Below are 15,245 nucleotides of genomic sequence, written 5' to 3' on the forward strand. Positions count from 1 at the left end.
AACAAAGTAAAAAAAAAAAAAATTACTAGAAAAAATGAAGGGAAACATCACACAAAAAATAAAAAGCTAGCAAAGAGAGATGAGAAAGCCTTCTTAAGTGAACAATGCAAAGAATAGAGGGAAAATAATAGGATGGGAAAGACTAGATATCCTCAAGAAAATTAAGAGATACCAAAGGAACATTTCATGCAAAGATGGGCGCAATAATGGACAGAAACATCAAAAATCTAACAGAAGCAGAAGAGATTAAGAAGAGGTGGCAAGAATACACACAAGAACTGTACAAAAAAAGATCTTAAAGACTTGGATAATCACGATGGTGTGGTCACTCACCAAAAGCCAGATATCCTGGAGTGTGAAATAAAGTGGGCCTCAGAAAGCATCACTACAAACAAAGCTAGTGGAGGTGGTGGAATTCCAGCTGAGCTATTTCAAACCCTGAAAAATGATGCTGTTAAAGTGCTGCACTGAATATGCTAGCAGATTTGGAAAACTCCAATGACTAGAAAAGGTGAGTTTTCATTCCAATTCCAAAGAAGGGCAATGCCAAAGAATGTTCTAACTACCTTATAACTGAACTAGCTAGCAAGATAATGCTCAAAGTTCTTCAAGCTAGTCTTCAACAGTATGTGAACCAAGAACTTCCAGATGAACAGCTAGATTTAGAAAAGGCAGAGGAACCAGGGACCAAATTAGCAACATTATTTGGATCACAGTAAAAACAAGAAAACTCCAGAAAAACATCTCCTTCATTGACTACATGAAATCCTTTGTCTGTGAGGGTCAGAATAAATGTGGAAAATTCTTGAAGAGATGAGAATATCAGACCACCTTTCTGGCCTCCTGAGAAACCACAATGCAGGTCAAGAAGCAACAGTTAGAACTGGACATGGAACAGTGGACTGTTTCAAAATTGGGAAAGGAGCATGTCAAAGCTGTACATTGTCACCCTGTTTATTAAACTTATATGCAGAGCGCATCATGCCAAATGCTGGGCTGGATGAATAACAAGCTGGAATCTAGATTGCCAGGAGAAAATCAACAACCTCAGATATGCAGATGATACCACTCTAATGGCAGAAAGCGAAGAGGAATTAAATAGCCTCTTGATGAAGGTGAAAGAGGAAAGTGACAAAGCTGGCTTAAAACTCAACATTTGGAAAACTAAGATCATGGCATCCGGTTCCATCACTTCATGGCAAATAGATTGGGAAAAAATGGAAACAATAGCATATTTTATTTTCTTGGGCTTGATAATCACTGCCAACAGTGACTACAGCCATGAAATTAAAAGATATTTGCTCCTTGGAAGAAAGATATGACCAACCTAGACAGCATATTAAAAAAAGCAGACATTACTTTGCCAACAAAGGTCCGTCTGGTCAAGGCTATGGTTTTTTCAGTGGTCATGTATGGATGTGAGAGTTGGACTGTGAAGAAAGCTGAGTGCTGAAAAATTGATGTGTTTGAACTGTGGTGTTGGAGAAGACTCTTGAGAGTCACTTGGACTGCAAGGAGATCCAACCTGTCCATCCTAAAGGAGATCAGTCCTGGATGTTCATTGGAAGGACTGATGCTGAAGCTGAAACTTCAGTACTTTGGTGACCTCATGTGAAGAGTTGACTCATTGGAAAAGACCCTGATGCTGGGAGGGATTGAGGGCAGGAGGAGGAGGGGACGACAGAGGCTGAGATGGCTGGATGGCATCACTGACTCGATGGACATGAGTTTGAGTAAACTCCAGGAGTTGGTGATGGACAGGGAGGCCTGGAGTGCTGCGATTCATGGGGTCGCAAAGAGTCGGACACGACGGAGTGACTGAACTGAACTGAACTGAATCCCATAATGATGGTATTGGAGATGGGGACTTTGGGAAGTGATTAGGTGTCTTGAAGGTGGAGCCCTCTTGAAAAGGATTTGTTCCCTTATAAAAGAGACCACCTCCCCCCCCAAATAAAAGGAGACTCTCAGTGAGCTCTCTGGTTCCCTTTCTGCTATAAACATTATTCATGTATGGATTTCTCTGTGAACTAAAGTCTTCATTTCTCTGGGATAAGTGCCCAGTGGGTACTTATTGAGTTGTGCAGTAATCACATGTTTAGTTTATTAAGCAACTGACATACTGTTTTCATCACTGGCTGTACCATTTTACATTCCCATCAGCAAGGTGTGAGTGATCCAACTTGTCACCATTTTGATGTTGTTAATACTTTTTAGCCATTCTACGAGGTGATATCTCACTGTAGTTTTAAATTACATTTCTCTGATGGCTAATGATGTCAAACAATAAACATGTTGAACATCTTTTTATGAGCCTATTCACCATTGCATGTCCTCCTCAGAGAAAACTCTGTTCATGTCTTTGCTCACTTTCCAACTGGATTCTTTTTTTTTTTAACTGTTGAATTTTCAGTGATTTTTCCAGGGCAACTGAGCAAAAATATGTTGTAAAATGGAGAATTTTATATATATGTTAACTACATTCGATTGGTTAATGATGTTGTGAAAATCATCGGGATCTTTGCTGACTTACTTTCTAATATTTCTATCACTTGCTGAGAGTAAGAATATCGAAATATCCAACTATAATTATAAAGTGAGTAATGTTTTAGATTTCAACTAAAAACATAAAAATAAAACTATGTAAAAAGATGGGACTATTATATACAGTTATAATTTATTATAAAAATATGAAAATTATGTTAGAAAATATGCAAGAAATTAATGGCAATTAAACATGGTAATAGAGTTATGGGCAACTTACTCTCCATCTTTTTTTTTTCCTTTTGGTAATTTCCTGAACAATTAAAAAGCTTAAAATTTTTCCAACTGAATGATATATATTGTAATTTATAGATAATTGATAGCTAAAATAATGTCTCATTTTTAAAGATTTATTGCTGTTTCCTAGATCTGCAAGGATCACTCAGAATTATGTCCCAGGAGTATGGTGGGCAAACAGTCATCATACAATATTCTATTAAATGAGAATCTATTAGCAATATCAATCTTACTAATGACGAAACTAATTAAAGAAAAATGTGTAGTTGTATTTTTAACAATGGGACCCAAAACATAAAATTTAATCTTGGTTTTTTTCTGCTATTATTGGGCTTTCTGTTATTTTTATCTGTGTTTTTAAACAAACTTTGAAATTCCATTGTGCCACAATTTCTGAAAATAGGTTTGATATTTTTTCTTAAAACAACTTTGAAATACCTTAGAAAAAGCTTTTACAACTTTTTATAAACTTTTAATAGCTTTTTATAACTCTGAAGTATTATCAGGCTATTTCAGAAAACTATCAAATATATTTTGTAAAGTATGTATTTTTAATTAAAATTTTAGCCTGTGATTTTAATTTACTACTGAAATTTACTATTAAATTTTGAAATTTTAATATCCAGTTTCTCATCAAAACAACAACTATACCCAAAAGAGTTTTTACTTCATTTTCCCTAAAAAATTATGCTTTTAACTTGTCCATGCTTCCTTTTAAAACAAAAATTTAACACCTTATTTTTATTTTCTAATTCAAAGTCTTCTCATTAATTACTATATTAGGTAGTTTAAAACTTTTTATTACCTTGTTTCCATTTCACAAAAAGCTAAAGTGTATAGCTTTAGACAAATACAACTTGAAATAAGTTACCCTTCCTGCATGCAAATAAATACATTTCATATTAAAGTCCTTGATCTTCTAGAGAATTCACTTTGTTAGTCTTGACAAATGGCTACCTGAAATTTTAAAATTCAGCAAAATATCTGAAATGTCCTTTATAATTCTGATACCAGTACTTTGTCTATATTTTCTATATTTCTACCTTTAACATCAACATATTTGTAACAATTTGCCTTACTGCAAAGCTTATTTCAAAGACACATCACTTTGGCAAACAAATAAGGTAACCTTTGATAAAATCAGAAAGTTCTCTATCTTACAGTACTTGATTGATAAATCACGATCGCCACAAATACACAGGCTGTGTGTTTTTCCATTTTAATGTGAACTGAAAAATTATTATTGTCTTTCCTTGCTTACAGTTTGGTTTTATAAAGTATACACTCTGGAGCGGTAAGATTGATCATTTTATTCCTTTTTTTGGCCTTGAAACTCACAGAAGTAGAGACTGTAGCACTCATTAGAAGATCAGGCACTTATTTTTCACTTTCTTTCAATGTTCACAGACAAAGTCTTAATGTTACTAAACTTGAAGGTCAGCCTCCTCTTGCCATGTATAATCTGAATGTCCTTGTGGAATTTACTCCGCTAGAGGCCCCTGTATTCATCCCACAAAAAGTATGCCTGAGAAAGGAGCTGTATCTGCTCTATCACACCTGATACGAACAAAGAGGCGGACTGGGAAAAGGGCATATACAACGTGGGGCTTTTTCTTTTACGTTTAAGATTTTAAACAAACAGGCTTCTCTGTCTCTGGAATTCTCCAGGCAAGAATACTGGAGTGGGTAGCCATTTCCTTCTCCATGGGATCTTTCTGACCCAGGGATCGAACCCAGGTCTCCTGCTTTGCGGGTGAATTCTTTGCCATCTGAGCCACCACGGAAGCCCAAGATTTTATGTGAAAAAAATCCATGAGATTTGAGCATTTAAGATTTTGGGGAAATATGCTGATTTAATTTAAAGGATAAAACTACTCAGGAAAGTCTAGAATTTTAATACAATGATATGCTAACAAATGACACTACATAATTTCTACTTATGTTATTTTCCACTGACTTTATAAAAAGCTGTGTTATCCAAAAATATGTTTTTTCTTCCTGCTGCTGCTAAGTCGTTTCAGTCGTGTCCGACTCTGTGTGACCCCATAGACAGCCACCCACCAGGCTCCCCCATCCCTGGGAGTCTCCAGGCAAGAACACTGGAGTGGGTTGCCATTTCCTTCTCCAGTGCATGAAAGTGAAAAGTGAAAGTGAAGTCGCTCAGTCGTGTCCGACTCTTAGCGACCCCATGGACTGCAGCCCACCAGGCTCCTCTGTCCATGGGATTTTCCAGGCAAGAGTACTGGAGTGGGGTGCCATTGCCTTCTCTGTTCTTCCTAAACAACCATTATTTTAGGTATCTCAGGGTCGTATAGGATCAAACTGGTAGAAGAGGAGATAGCTTGCTGTCTCAAGCTATCACGTTCAAATTATAACACTTTCTTAAACTATTTTTTAAAGTCTGTTTACAACCACACTGACATTTGTGAGATCAGACTCTCAGGAATAGTTACTAAATCACTGTTAAATACTTTGTCTCTATTATTATGAATTTTATCAGGTAATCTTTATAAAGCATCGAAATTTAGCCTTGACTTAAATAAGGTCATTTACAAATACTGTGTATCTTCCATAAAAGTCTTTGTTCTCCCACCTTGCCAAATAATTGAGGAATGTATCCTGAGAGTCCTCATAAGAACATGAATAGAAGTTGACCCTTTTCTGAAGGGCAATTAGAGGGGGAGAAACCTTTATGTCTGATTATGTGTCCATAGTTGTATAGGAAAATGAATGCTAGATTATAAAGAGCTCTCATAATTAATAAAAAGATTAACACATCAATGGAAATAGGCAAGGAATACAAAAACAGGAATTTACACAGAACTGAAAATAGCCAAAATTTATTAAAAAGACCTATTAAATTAATCCAATATAATTAGACCAAATTAAAATGTAAGGGTAGTATTTTTTTGTCTGATGATTACTAGTAATTAATAAATATTTATTGAATGAATGTATGTATTAAAAAATTTCTCCCATCTAATTGGAAAAGAATTTTTAAAATGATATGAATTATCATAGTTGACAGAATATCCAGGTAGTACCAGGTAACTACCAATTCAAACGAAGGATGTAAAACATCTAGATTTTCCTTCAGCTTATAGTTATTGGATAAGATTAAGAAGAGAAACACATTTTAGAATAGAACAAACCCATTCTCAACCTATCTGCACTTTAAAAAATAGACAATAATGTTAATGTAAATGGCAAGGCAACCTCAACTTAATCTACAAAAGAAAATTAGTTTAAATAACATTTTTTAAAAAACAGGATTTAGAATACAAGAAATCTTACACAGAGATATATACAAAGAGGTACTAATCCCCAAATATTACTACCCCTAGTGAGAAAAGCATACAGGAGATAGAAAATAGCAGAGAAGCAGATATTCTGAATAAGGTCACTAAGTGATGGCGAAGTCTCTCCTCCCCCATCAGCCTCGATTCTCAGGAGCAGTAGAAAACTCTAAGGGGGAAAAAAGTACCGATCTATCCTTGTCATATTATTGATACTTCTTAATGTTTGGGGTTCTCTCCCCCAAATTAATTATTTTCTTCCTCTACAGTTTATCTATGGTGCCCAGAAACCATTGACTTCCTGGAATTTTTATTAAGAATTCCACATTCCTGCCATGTTTTTCAGATACTGTGGCCGCTGCCAATAAATTCTAATAAATTTTCACTTCTTTTCTTTCAATAACATCCTAGAGAATATGATTCAGACTCAAATTAATCACCAATCATGTTAATGGCTCCTAGGAGTTTACTTCCGATACCACTTATTATAGTAAATCAAACTTGATAGTGTGCTAGATTATTGCTTAGCTGGGTTTTCATAAAAGCACTGGTATTTAATATGATTTATACCTGGTTTTCTGTTAATATCTTTGCTTATTGTGTGCTTTATTTTTAAAAACAGACATTCTTAGCTAATGGCACCCCTTTAAAATATATCATACTTTAAAAATATTTTACAGGAAGCATTTTACAATAAAATGTGTTACTTACAGTCACTTAATAGTGAACAGGAAAAATTTGATTAATTTACGATCAAAATGTTAATAGTTTACTTGTTTGGAAAAGTATGTGTATATATTATGTTTTGTTGATTTAAAAGATCAATTATTTGTCAAGATGATTAGAAAATTTAAAACATTGTATTTTTTTTTTTTTCTTTTAAAGATTTGCAGCAAAGGAGCAGTTCTGGGAAAACCATTTGAAGCATCTGCTGAAGATATAGCTAGTGTGGCAAGTTTCATTGAGACAAAGCTTGTTGCATGCTATCTGCGGATGAGGAAACCTGACCTTGCCCTGAATCATGCGCACAGGTAAAATGAAGGGTTAACAACTGCAAGTAGAGAGTATGATGTGAGCTTGTAGGATTAACTTAGATTCCACTTAAATATAATCACAAAACCAAAACCATCTCTTTACTACTTGATTTATGTTAAGCTAGACAATCAGAGAGACCACAAAGGGCATCTCAAAACCTAAGGGAAGAAATAAACCCATAATTAGCTATCATAAAGTGAAAGTGAAAGTGAAAGTCACGCAGTCGTTTCCGACTCTTTGCAACCCCGTGGGCTGTAGCCTACCAGGCTCCTCTGTCCATGGGACTCTCCAGGCAAGAATGCTGGAGTGGGTTGCCATTTCCTTCTCCAGGGGATCTTCCCAACCCAGTGATCGAACCTGGGTCTCCCACCTTGCAGGCAGATGCTTTAACCTCTGAGCCACCAGGGAAGCCCAAAGCAGGACAAAATAAAAAGGCAGACCACTGCAGGAGCAAGTGACTTTCCAAATAAAGGAGGGAGTGAATAAGGTGAAGTAAGGCGTGAGAAGGATGAGGAAGATTTCCCAAACTGACTGAGACACAAAGAATGGTGGAAAGAAATTCCAGCTGTGAACCATGAGCAAAGACGCGAAAGTTTATGGCTCATTTGGTGATAACTGATTCAACTGATTCAAAGGATGTTATGAAGGGGCAAGTGCGACAGCTGTCCAAAGGTATGAATCATCTTTTTATCATTGTCCTTTAAGATTTCTTTTATATATTTCTATCCTCTTCAGAACTCTGTATTAGCTTTCGGTTTCCTAGAATCCTCAAGGTTACCCAGCCCTATGTTTTTTCCTATAAAAATGTCCTCTCCTACATCTTGTTCCCTAAAGGCCTTGATCTTATCATGGGTAGTATTCAGTTTAATCTGATAAAATGATTATATCTTTTAAATAGCTCTTTTCTTAGAATTATGATGCCTCTATACCTCCCTGCCTGATTTAGAGCAATTTACCTAAAACTTTAGTCTTGTTCATTCTCTGAGCTCATACATCCTGGATTTCTTTTGTACACAAATAACAAAACTAATATCAACATGAAAACATAACACCTTCCCTGTTAATAACCAGTAGGAAACATAACCATCAATTATATTAAGACTCATTATGTGAGCACAAGATCTGCCAACATGCTAAAACTCATTTATAACTCTATATCCACAATGATATAGAAGTTCCATCAGATATTCTTACTAGCTCTATGGAGACCTCAAACTTAAAGGCTTAAGTTTGACATCAAGAGCCTACTGACAACAAAATCACTTTGAAATTCCTAAGATAACCTGCTGGAAAGAAACTTTTTGCTTTAAATAAACTGCAGAACCTAAACACAGATTCTCTTTGATACCAAAGAAAATCTGACTCTATATTTTCTGGAAACACCTTATGCAACCATAGTTTCCAAACCCAATATCAGGGCATATGGTTACATTGGAAGAATTTTATTTCATTTCCATTTGAAAGGGCCAATATTGGAAATGTAATGTATACTTCAGTATGTCAAAATATTGGAATTTCTGAGCCACTTGGGTGACTTGTAAGCACAATAAAATATTTGAAATTGGGAATAGCCAGAAAATCTACAGGCATACGTAAACAATAATGAATTGAGATGCACCTGAAAGTAATTATTTATCACCTTGCCCATGGTTTTCACTACACATATGAAGTGCTATCAACATTGCCTACATATTAATCAAAATATCTCCTGAATATTACAATGGTTTGATGGATTTTCAAATCATTTTTATAATCATAAAAAAATTCTAAATGGCACGATCATGCCAAAATTCAATTCAGTGTTATAAAAATAACTTCATGAACATTAACCAAAATAGTACTATAAGAAACAATAAAATGCTACGGTTCCTAAGGATGCAAGGGTTAGTTTCAATAAGTTCACTATTTAGACTTTGAAACTCTGTTTTAAAACTAAGAGTGCCCTTTCAAGTCCTTGAAAATTACTGAGGGGAGGGTATACAATATAAAGATGAAAAGTAAAATGATCTTCCCTATTATGCTAGGATTAACTTCTGCATCCTTTTTTTCTATTATAAAATAATTTTTGCTTCTAAGTTGAACATTAACTAAGAAATGGAAATCAATAGAGGTTAAACAGTGAATTCATACAATTAATTATGCACTAAGTGAAATAAATCATTTTTCTAGGCTTGTCATATTGTAGAACTACAGAAATCAGTGCATATGATTCTAATATTAAAATGTTTTTAAAGATCTCTGATTTTTAAAATAGAATCTGAAACATAAATATATTTCTCAAATAATCAGGATATTCGGTCTATAAATATCTTATAACCATTAGTTATACACTGAATGCAGAATCTTTCTTTTGTATTATTACCACACTGTGATGGTTGATACTAATCATGGATCAAAATTAAAATATTCCCTTTTTGCATTTATTTGCATTCCTGAAGCATCCTTTCTTTAATTTTATGTAAATTAAAGAGGCCTACTGCATATCTTTAGATTTGTTAACACAGAAATTAGCTTGAAAACCATCATGTAGTTTTGCTTTTGATAAAAATAAGTGCATATTGTTTTGTCATGTAGAAGACTACAAGAACCATAACTGTATGGTTTTAGGTTCAACAAAGATACATTTTGAAATTAATTAGCTGAGTATTGCCATTTAAAATATGCTGATAAGTAATACAAAGGCTTTGAAAAAAAAAGTGGAAGTATTTGTCTTTTAGTCATGTCCAGCCCTTTGTGACCTCAAGGACTGTAGCTTGCCATGTTCCTCCTTCTGTGGGATTTCCCAGGCAAGAATACTAAAGCAGGTTACCATTCCCTTCTCCTCGTGATCTTTTCCACCAGGGACTGAACCCTGGTCTCCTGCATTGCAGGCAGATTCTTTTACCATCTGAGACACAGGGAAGACAACAAAGGCTTTAGAAACAACTATTAGCAAGTTTTTCTTTTTTAAATAATATATCCAAAGCAGCATATTTGGATGTCATTTTTTTTTAACTTCAAACCAAAGTAATGCCTACAGTCACCAGTCTAACATACAAACTCTGTGCTCACTTCATCAAACTATTGTCATTGTTTGTCAGTGGTGTCTTGATCATTCCTGAGACTGATTTCTAATTACTGCTATCTTATCAAGAATGGAAATCCTGCTATAACTCTTTCTTCTCATATAATTATGTGTTGATGTGTATAATTCTAAAGATTCTAAAATACATATCACCTTTTTTGCCTATTTCCAATCTTTAGACTGATGTTGTTTACGCTATAGAATTTTTTTCTCTTTTGGCCTTTTTAAAAAATTAATTTTTTTTTTTATTGAAGGATAATTACTTTACAGAATTTTATTGTTTTCTGTCCATCAACAACTTCTGGAGCTTGCTCAAACTCATGTCCATCAAGTCGGTGATGCCATCCAACCATCTCATCCTCTGTTGTCCCCTTCTCCTCCTGCCTTCAATCTTTCCCAGCATCAGGGTCTTTTCTAGTGAGTCAATTCTTCACATCAGGTGGCCAAAGTATTACAGTTTCAGCTTCAGCATCAGTCTTTCCAATGAATATTCAGGACTGACTTCCTTTAGGATGGACTGGTTGGATCTCCTTGCAGTTCAAGAGACTCTCAAGAGTCTTCTCCAACACTAAGTTCAAAAGCATCAATTCTTCCGTGCTCAGCTTTCTTTATAGTCCAACTCTCACTTCCATACATGACTACTGAAAAAACCATATCTTTGATGAGATGGACCTTTGTCCGCAAAGTGATGTCTCTGATTTTTAGTATGCTGCCTAGGTTGGTCATAGCTTTTCTTCCATGGAGCAAGTGTCTTTTAAAAAATTTCATGGCTGCAGTAACCATATGCAGTGACTTTGGAGCCCAAGAAAACAAAAGTCTCTTAGAATATCAGAGATTAGAATATCAGGCTGCTTAAAAAAAAAAAAAAAAAAAAACCCTGTAATTTACAGAGCACAGGTGACTGAAGGAGAAATAATGTGAGGGGGCTGGGGGTAGAAGACTGCATGAGGATTTGCTGCATGTTCTTGACCAAAATGATAAGTAAGACTTCATGTAGCAGAGACTGCCTGCCGCAGGGCTAAGTAATAAATGAAAATACCAGAGGAGCTGCAGTGATAGGAGATACTGAAGAACCAGTGTTAAGAGAGCTCACCGAGTACCTCAGCATTCAGTTAAAATTCCTGAAAGACAACGCTTTAAGAGTTAGGACCATGATCTCAAGAAAGAACCACACCTTAGAATTACGCTCAAAAAAAAAAAAAAAAGAAGCTCAAAGTCAAAATTGACCTATCTGAAAAACCACACCTGACAAGAACAAGAGTATTTGCCATTTAACTGCCTGATAAGAAAAAAATTCCACAGGTTTGTAGTGATGATGTCATAACCTCAATTCCTTACAACGTTTCATCCAAAATGTTTAGCATAAAACTAAAAATTACTACACATTCAAAGAAATAGGAAAATGAAACTCATATTTAAGAAAGTAAATAGTCCATAGAATCAGACCCCAAGATGACCCCCATGTTAGAATTGGTAGAAAAAGATTTTAAAGAAGCTGTAAAAAAAATAGGTTCAAGGATCTTGAGGCAAAGATGGCCATAATAAGTGAAGAATTGAGGATCTCAACACACAAAAAATAAAAACTATAGAAAAGAAACAAATGGAGATTTTACCATGGATTAATGAACTATTAATATCTAAAATAAAAATATACAGATTGACTTTAACATCAGATTGAAGATTTAGTACTAAAGACAGTTTTAGTGAAGTTGAAGACAAATCAATAGCAATTACCCAATATGAACACACAGTATAAAAGATATTTTAAAAAACTTAATTAATGCTTCAGTGACCTATCCTCAGACACAGTAACAAGTCATCTAGCTACATGGTTTTTCCAGTAGTCATGTATAGATGTGAGAACTGGACTCTAAAGCTGAGAGCCAAAGAATTTTGAACTGTGGTATTGGAGAAGAGTCTTGAGAGTCTCCTGGACAGCAAGGAGATCCAACCAGTCCATCCTAAAGGAAATCAGTCCTGAATATTCATTGGAAGGATTGATGCTGAAGCTGAAACTCCAATACTTTGACCACCTGATGTGAAGAACTGACTTATTGGAAAAGACCCTGATGCTGGGAAATATTGAAGGCAGGAGGAGAAGGGTACAACAGGGGATGAGGTGGCTGGATGGCATCACCAACTCAATGGACATGAGTTTCAGGAAGCTCCAGGAGTTGGTGACAGGGAAGCCTGGCATGCTGCAGGCCATGGGGTAGTAAAGACTCAGACACAACTGAGCGACTGAACTGAACTGAACTGAGCCAGATGTAACTGTTTCAAAGAGAAAAGAGAGAGAAAAGGGCATAAAAAGTAGTTATTGGAAATTTTCCAAATTTGGTTTAAAAAAAGAGTAAGACACAGTTAGCCCCAACTAAAGTAAATACAAACAGAACCATATCTAGGAACAGCAGAGTTTTGAAAACCCAAGATGGAGAGAAAATATTAAAGGCAGATAAAGGATAACAACACATTATTCACAAGGGACAATGATACAAATAACAGGTAACATTTAATCAGAAATATGGAGGCCAAAATACAATGAAAGAGGAAGCTTAAAGTGCTGAAAGAAAAATGATGTCAAATCAGAATTTAACAAAAAAAATTCTTCAAAATGAGAGTGAGATAAGAACATTTTTATATAAAAGTTTAAAAATTAATAGTAAGTTAAGACGTCCTGACTGTCCTGAGAGTCTGCCCCTGGGGACTATGCCTCAGAGGGCTGTCACTTCTCCAGTGTGGTCCTTTACAGACCGGACATGGAGCCAGGGGTGGCTTAGATCCCTGAGAGCAGCTTCACTTGAGATGCCCCTCCTTTCCACAGTAATAGCAAGCCTGTCCCCTTTCACCTGGATTCCTCTGGGCATTTTCTCAGACTGTTTCAGAGCAGATCTAACAGCCATTGTTGGGGCTTCAGTCTTTTGCCTGGTTCTTTTTTGCCTCTTATTTTCCTCCTTATATTCTCTACCATAATATACTGTCTGAGCCAGCTGTAACAGTTTTTCTAAAGACTTATTTGGTCCAAACACCTGTTTTTGTAACTTATGGCAGATATCTGGAGCTGAATGAGTGAGAAATCTATCTTTTAAGACCATTCCTCCTGCACTTTAAAGATCAACATCAGTAAACTTGTGAGAGCCTCCCATATCTATCTAGGAATTTATCAGGAGTTTCCTTCTCTCCCTGTTCTATGTCAGCCAACTTAGCATAGTCTAAAGTCTCAGCATGCGTGCTCGCTTGAGTCCTTCAAGAATACATCTGGCAAAGTGGCTCTGTTATTGGAACCGCTTGGCTCCCAGTAGGAAGGAGGACTACTTCATGTTCCCTCTTTCCACTTGCCATGTTCAAGCCATTCATCTCCAAAAGTAGTAGCTTCCCCCAAAACTTGAGTTTTCAGGTCAGGAGTCAGCATCTGTCCCAAGACATACATTGCATCCCTCCAAGTAAGTCCCATAAAGTAAAGTTAGTCCCGTAAAGCCTTCTATGTACTTTTTGGATCTTCTCCATAGTCTCGACTGCAATTGGTACTGTTTGAATTTCTACCAAGGATGAGGTAACCCCTCCTGGAAGGGTGCCCCAATTCTCAGCCTGTTCGGTTGGGAGCCCCAGATACAGGGACAAAGGAAGAGAACAGGAGGCAGCTGAAGGTTTCACACCCAAATCTGCACCCTTAGGACATAAGTCTGGCGTGTCCTGCAGAGAGATAAAGAGCAACACATATGTCACTTCTACCCATTTCTCTTGTTTTCTACAGAACCGGTCTAGTTGTAAAACAGTAATAATTGAGATCCTTCAACAGGTCAGAGTTCCCCAACTTCTAAAGGATACTGTGGCTATTCAGTATCATAGAAGAAGATCAGGAGTGTCTTTTTTAAACCCTGGGGATAACACTTGTCCCAGTTCTTTTAAATACATTTTAAAGAAGTGGTTCTGGAACTGCTAGCTCCCATCTGTAAGACAGAAAAAAGAGGCATCCACAGCCGTGGCTTTTTTCCACTGGAATAGTCCTTCCCTGCTCTAGATGGGCGTGTAGATAGACTCTCCACCGAAGCTTTCCTTCCCTGGTTGGACTTAGTCTGTCCCTTACTGATGCAGGTGTCTTACTCCCGGTTCTACCACTGAGGTGGGGTGGAGATGCCCCAGGGTAGACCTGATGACATCCCAAACTGACTTAGTTCCATACCACCAAGGCCTTTCTTTGAAAGGTGAAGCAGAGTAGCTTTTCGGAATGTTTCCCAGGCTAGTACTACTGGGGGAAGCATCCATATTACGTGTGCCTGGGCACTTTCCTGCTGTAGAAATGGTGAGTCATAAAGGCATGAACAACAATCAAGATGTTCCTTCGGAGTGTCACCACACCAGTAAATGTGATGGCAAAAGAGGTGGTGGAGGGTTGGCCAGCGAGGAAAAAGCGATTTCTGTCCTCAAGAGACTAGGACCAGTCCTTCTAGTTCATTTCCACAGATTCCACAAAAGGAATATATCTAGGGAGTTGAGACAAAGGCCATCAAGAGCCTTCTCTGGTCTGCTGAGAGCTAACACTACCGGAAGAAGCCCGTTGCATTTCCAATCTGAACAGATCCTGCAATTCCCGATTCGTGTCCTCAAAAACCTCATGGTCGCCAGTAGTGCTTTTATCCACAGAGATAGGAGATGCAGCTGTGACAAAGACTCCCTTTCAGGTAGCTGGCCCCTGAGGCAGGCAGCCAAAAGCATGACCTCTAGGCTGAGAGTCATTCCTGGGGCTAGAGCTCTGCCTCACTTTGAAACATGCTGCTGGAGTTAAGAGTTCCACCTCGCTCCATACGTGCCCTAGTAACTTTCTAGCAAGGCATGCCTAATCTAGCAAAGCTAAGCACTTCTATACGTGGGGTCTAAGCAAAAGTACACAACAACAGCATGGATCACAAGTCCCTTGAAAGTCTATGATCCGACAGATTATGCTAGTTCTAATTTCCCACACAATTATGGAATGGTCAAAGAGAGCAGGAAAAAGTAACTGAGAAAGGAAAGTTCGGTCCACATGCTTTGCCCTTTTCTGGCTGCTCCCCTGGCAGGGACCTTGGGTGTCT

General features: G+C 36.9%; 1 protein-coding gene across 4 annotated transcripts in view; it reads left to right on the plus strand.

The window, feature by feature from the left end:
• Nucleotides 1–15,245, plus strand: part of SPATA16 (spermatogenesis associated 16) — a 237,896-nt gene that overhangs the window by 61,001 nt on the left and 161,650 nt on the right. For all 4 annotated transcript variants that reach the window (XM_070465891.1, XM_070465890.1, XM_070465892.1 and 1 more), the window contains exon 3: nt 6,963–7,108. In XM_070465891.1, the coding sequence (XP_070321992.1) occupies nt 6,963–7,108 (146 nt within the window). The remainder of the gene's footprint in view (nt 1–6,962; nt 7,109–15,245) is intronic.

The sequence above is a fragment of the Odocoileus virginianus genome, chromosome 4, assembly GCF_023699985.2.
Source record: "Odocoileus virginianus isolate 20LAN1187 ecotype Illinois chromosome 4, Ovbor_1.2, whole genome shotgun sequence".
In the NCBI taxonomy this organism is placed as follows: domain Eukaryota; kingdom Metazoa; phylum Chordata; class Mammalia; order Artiodactyla; family Cervidae; genus Odocoileus; species Odocoileus virginianus.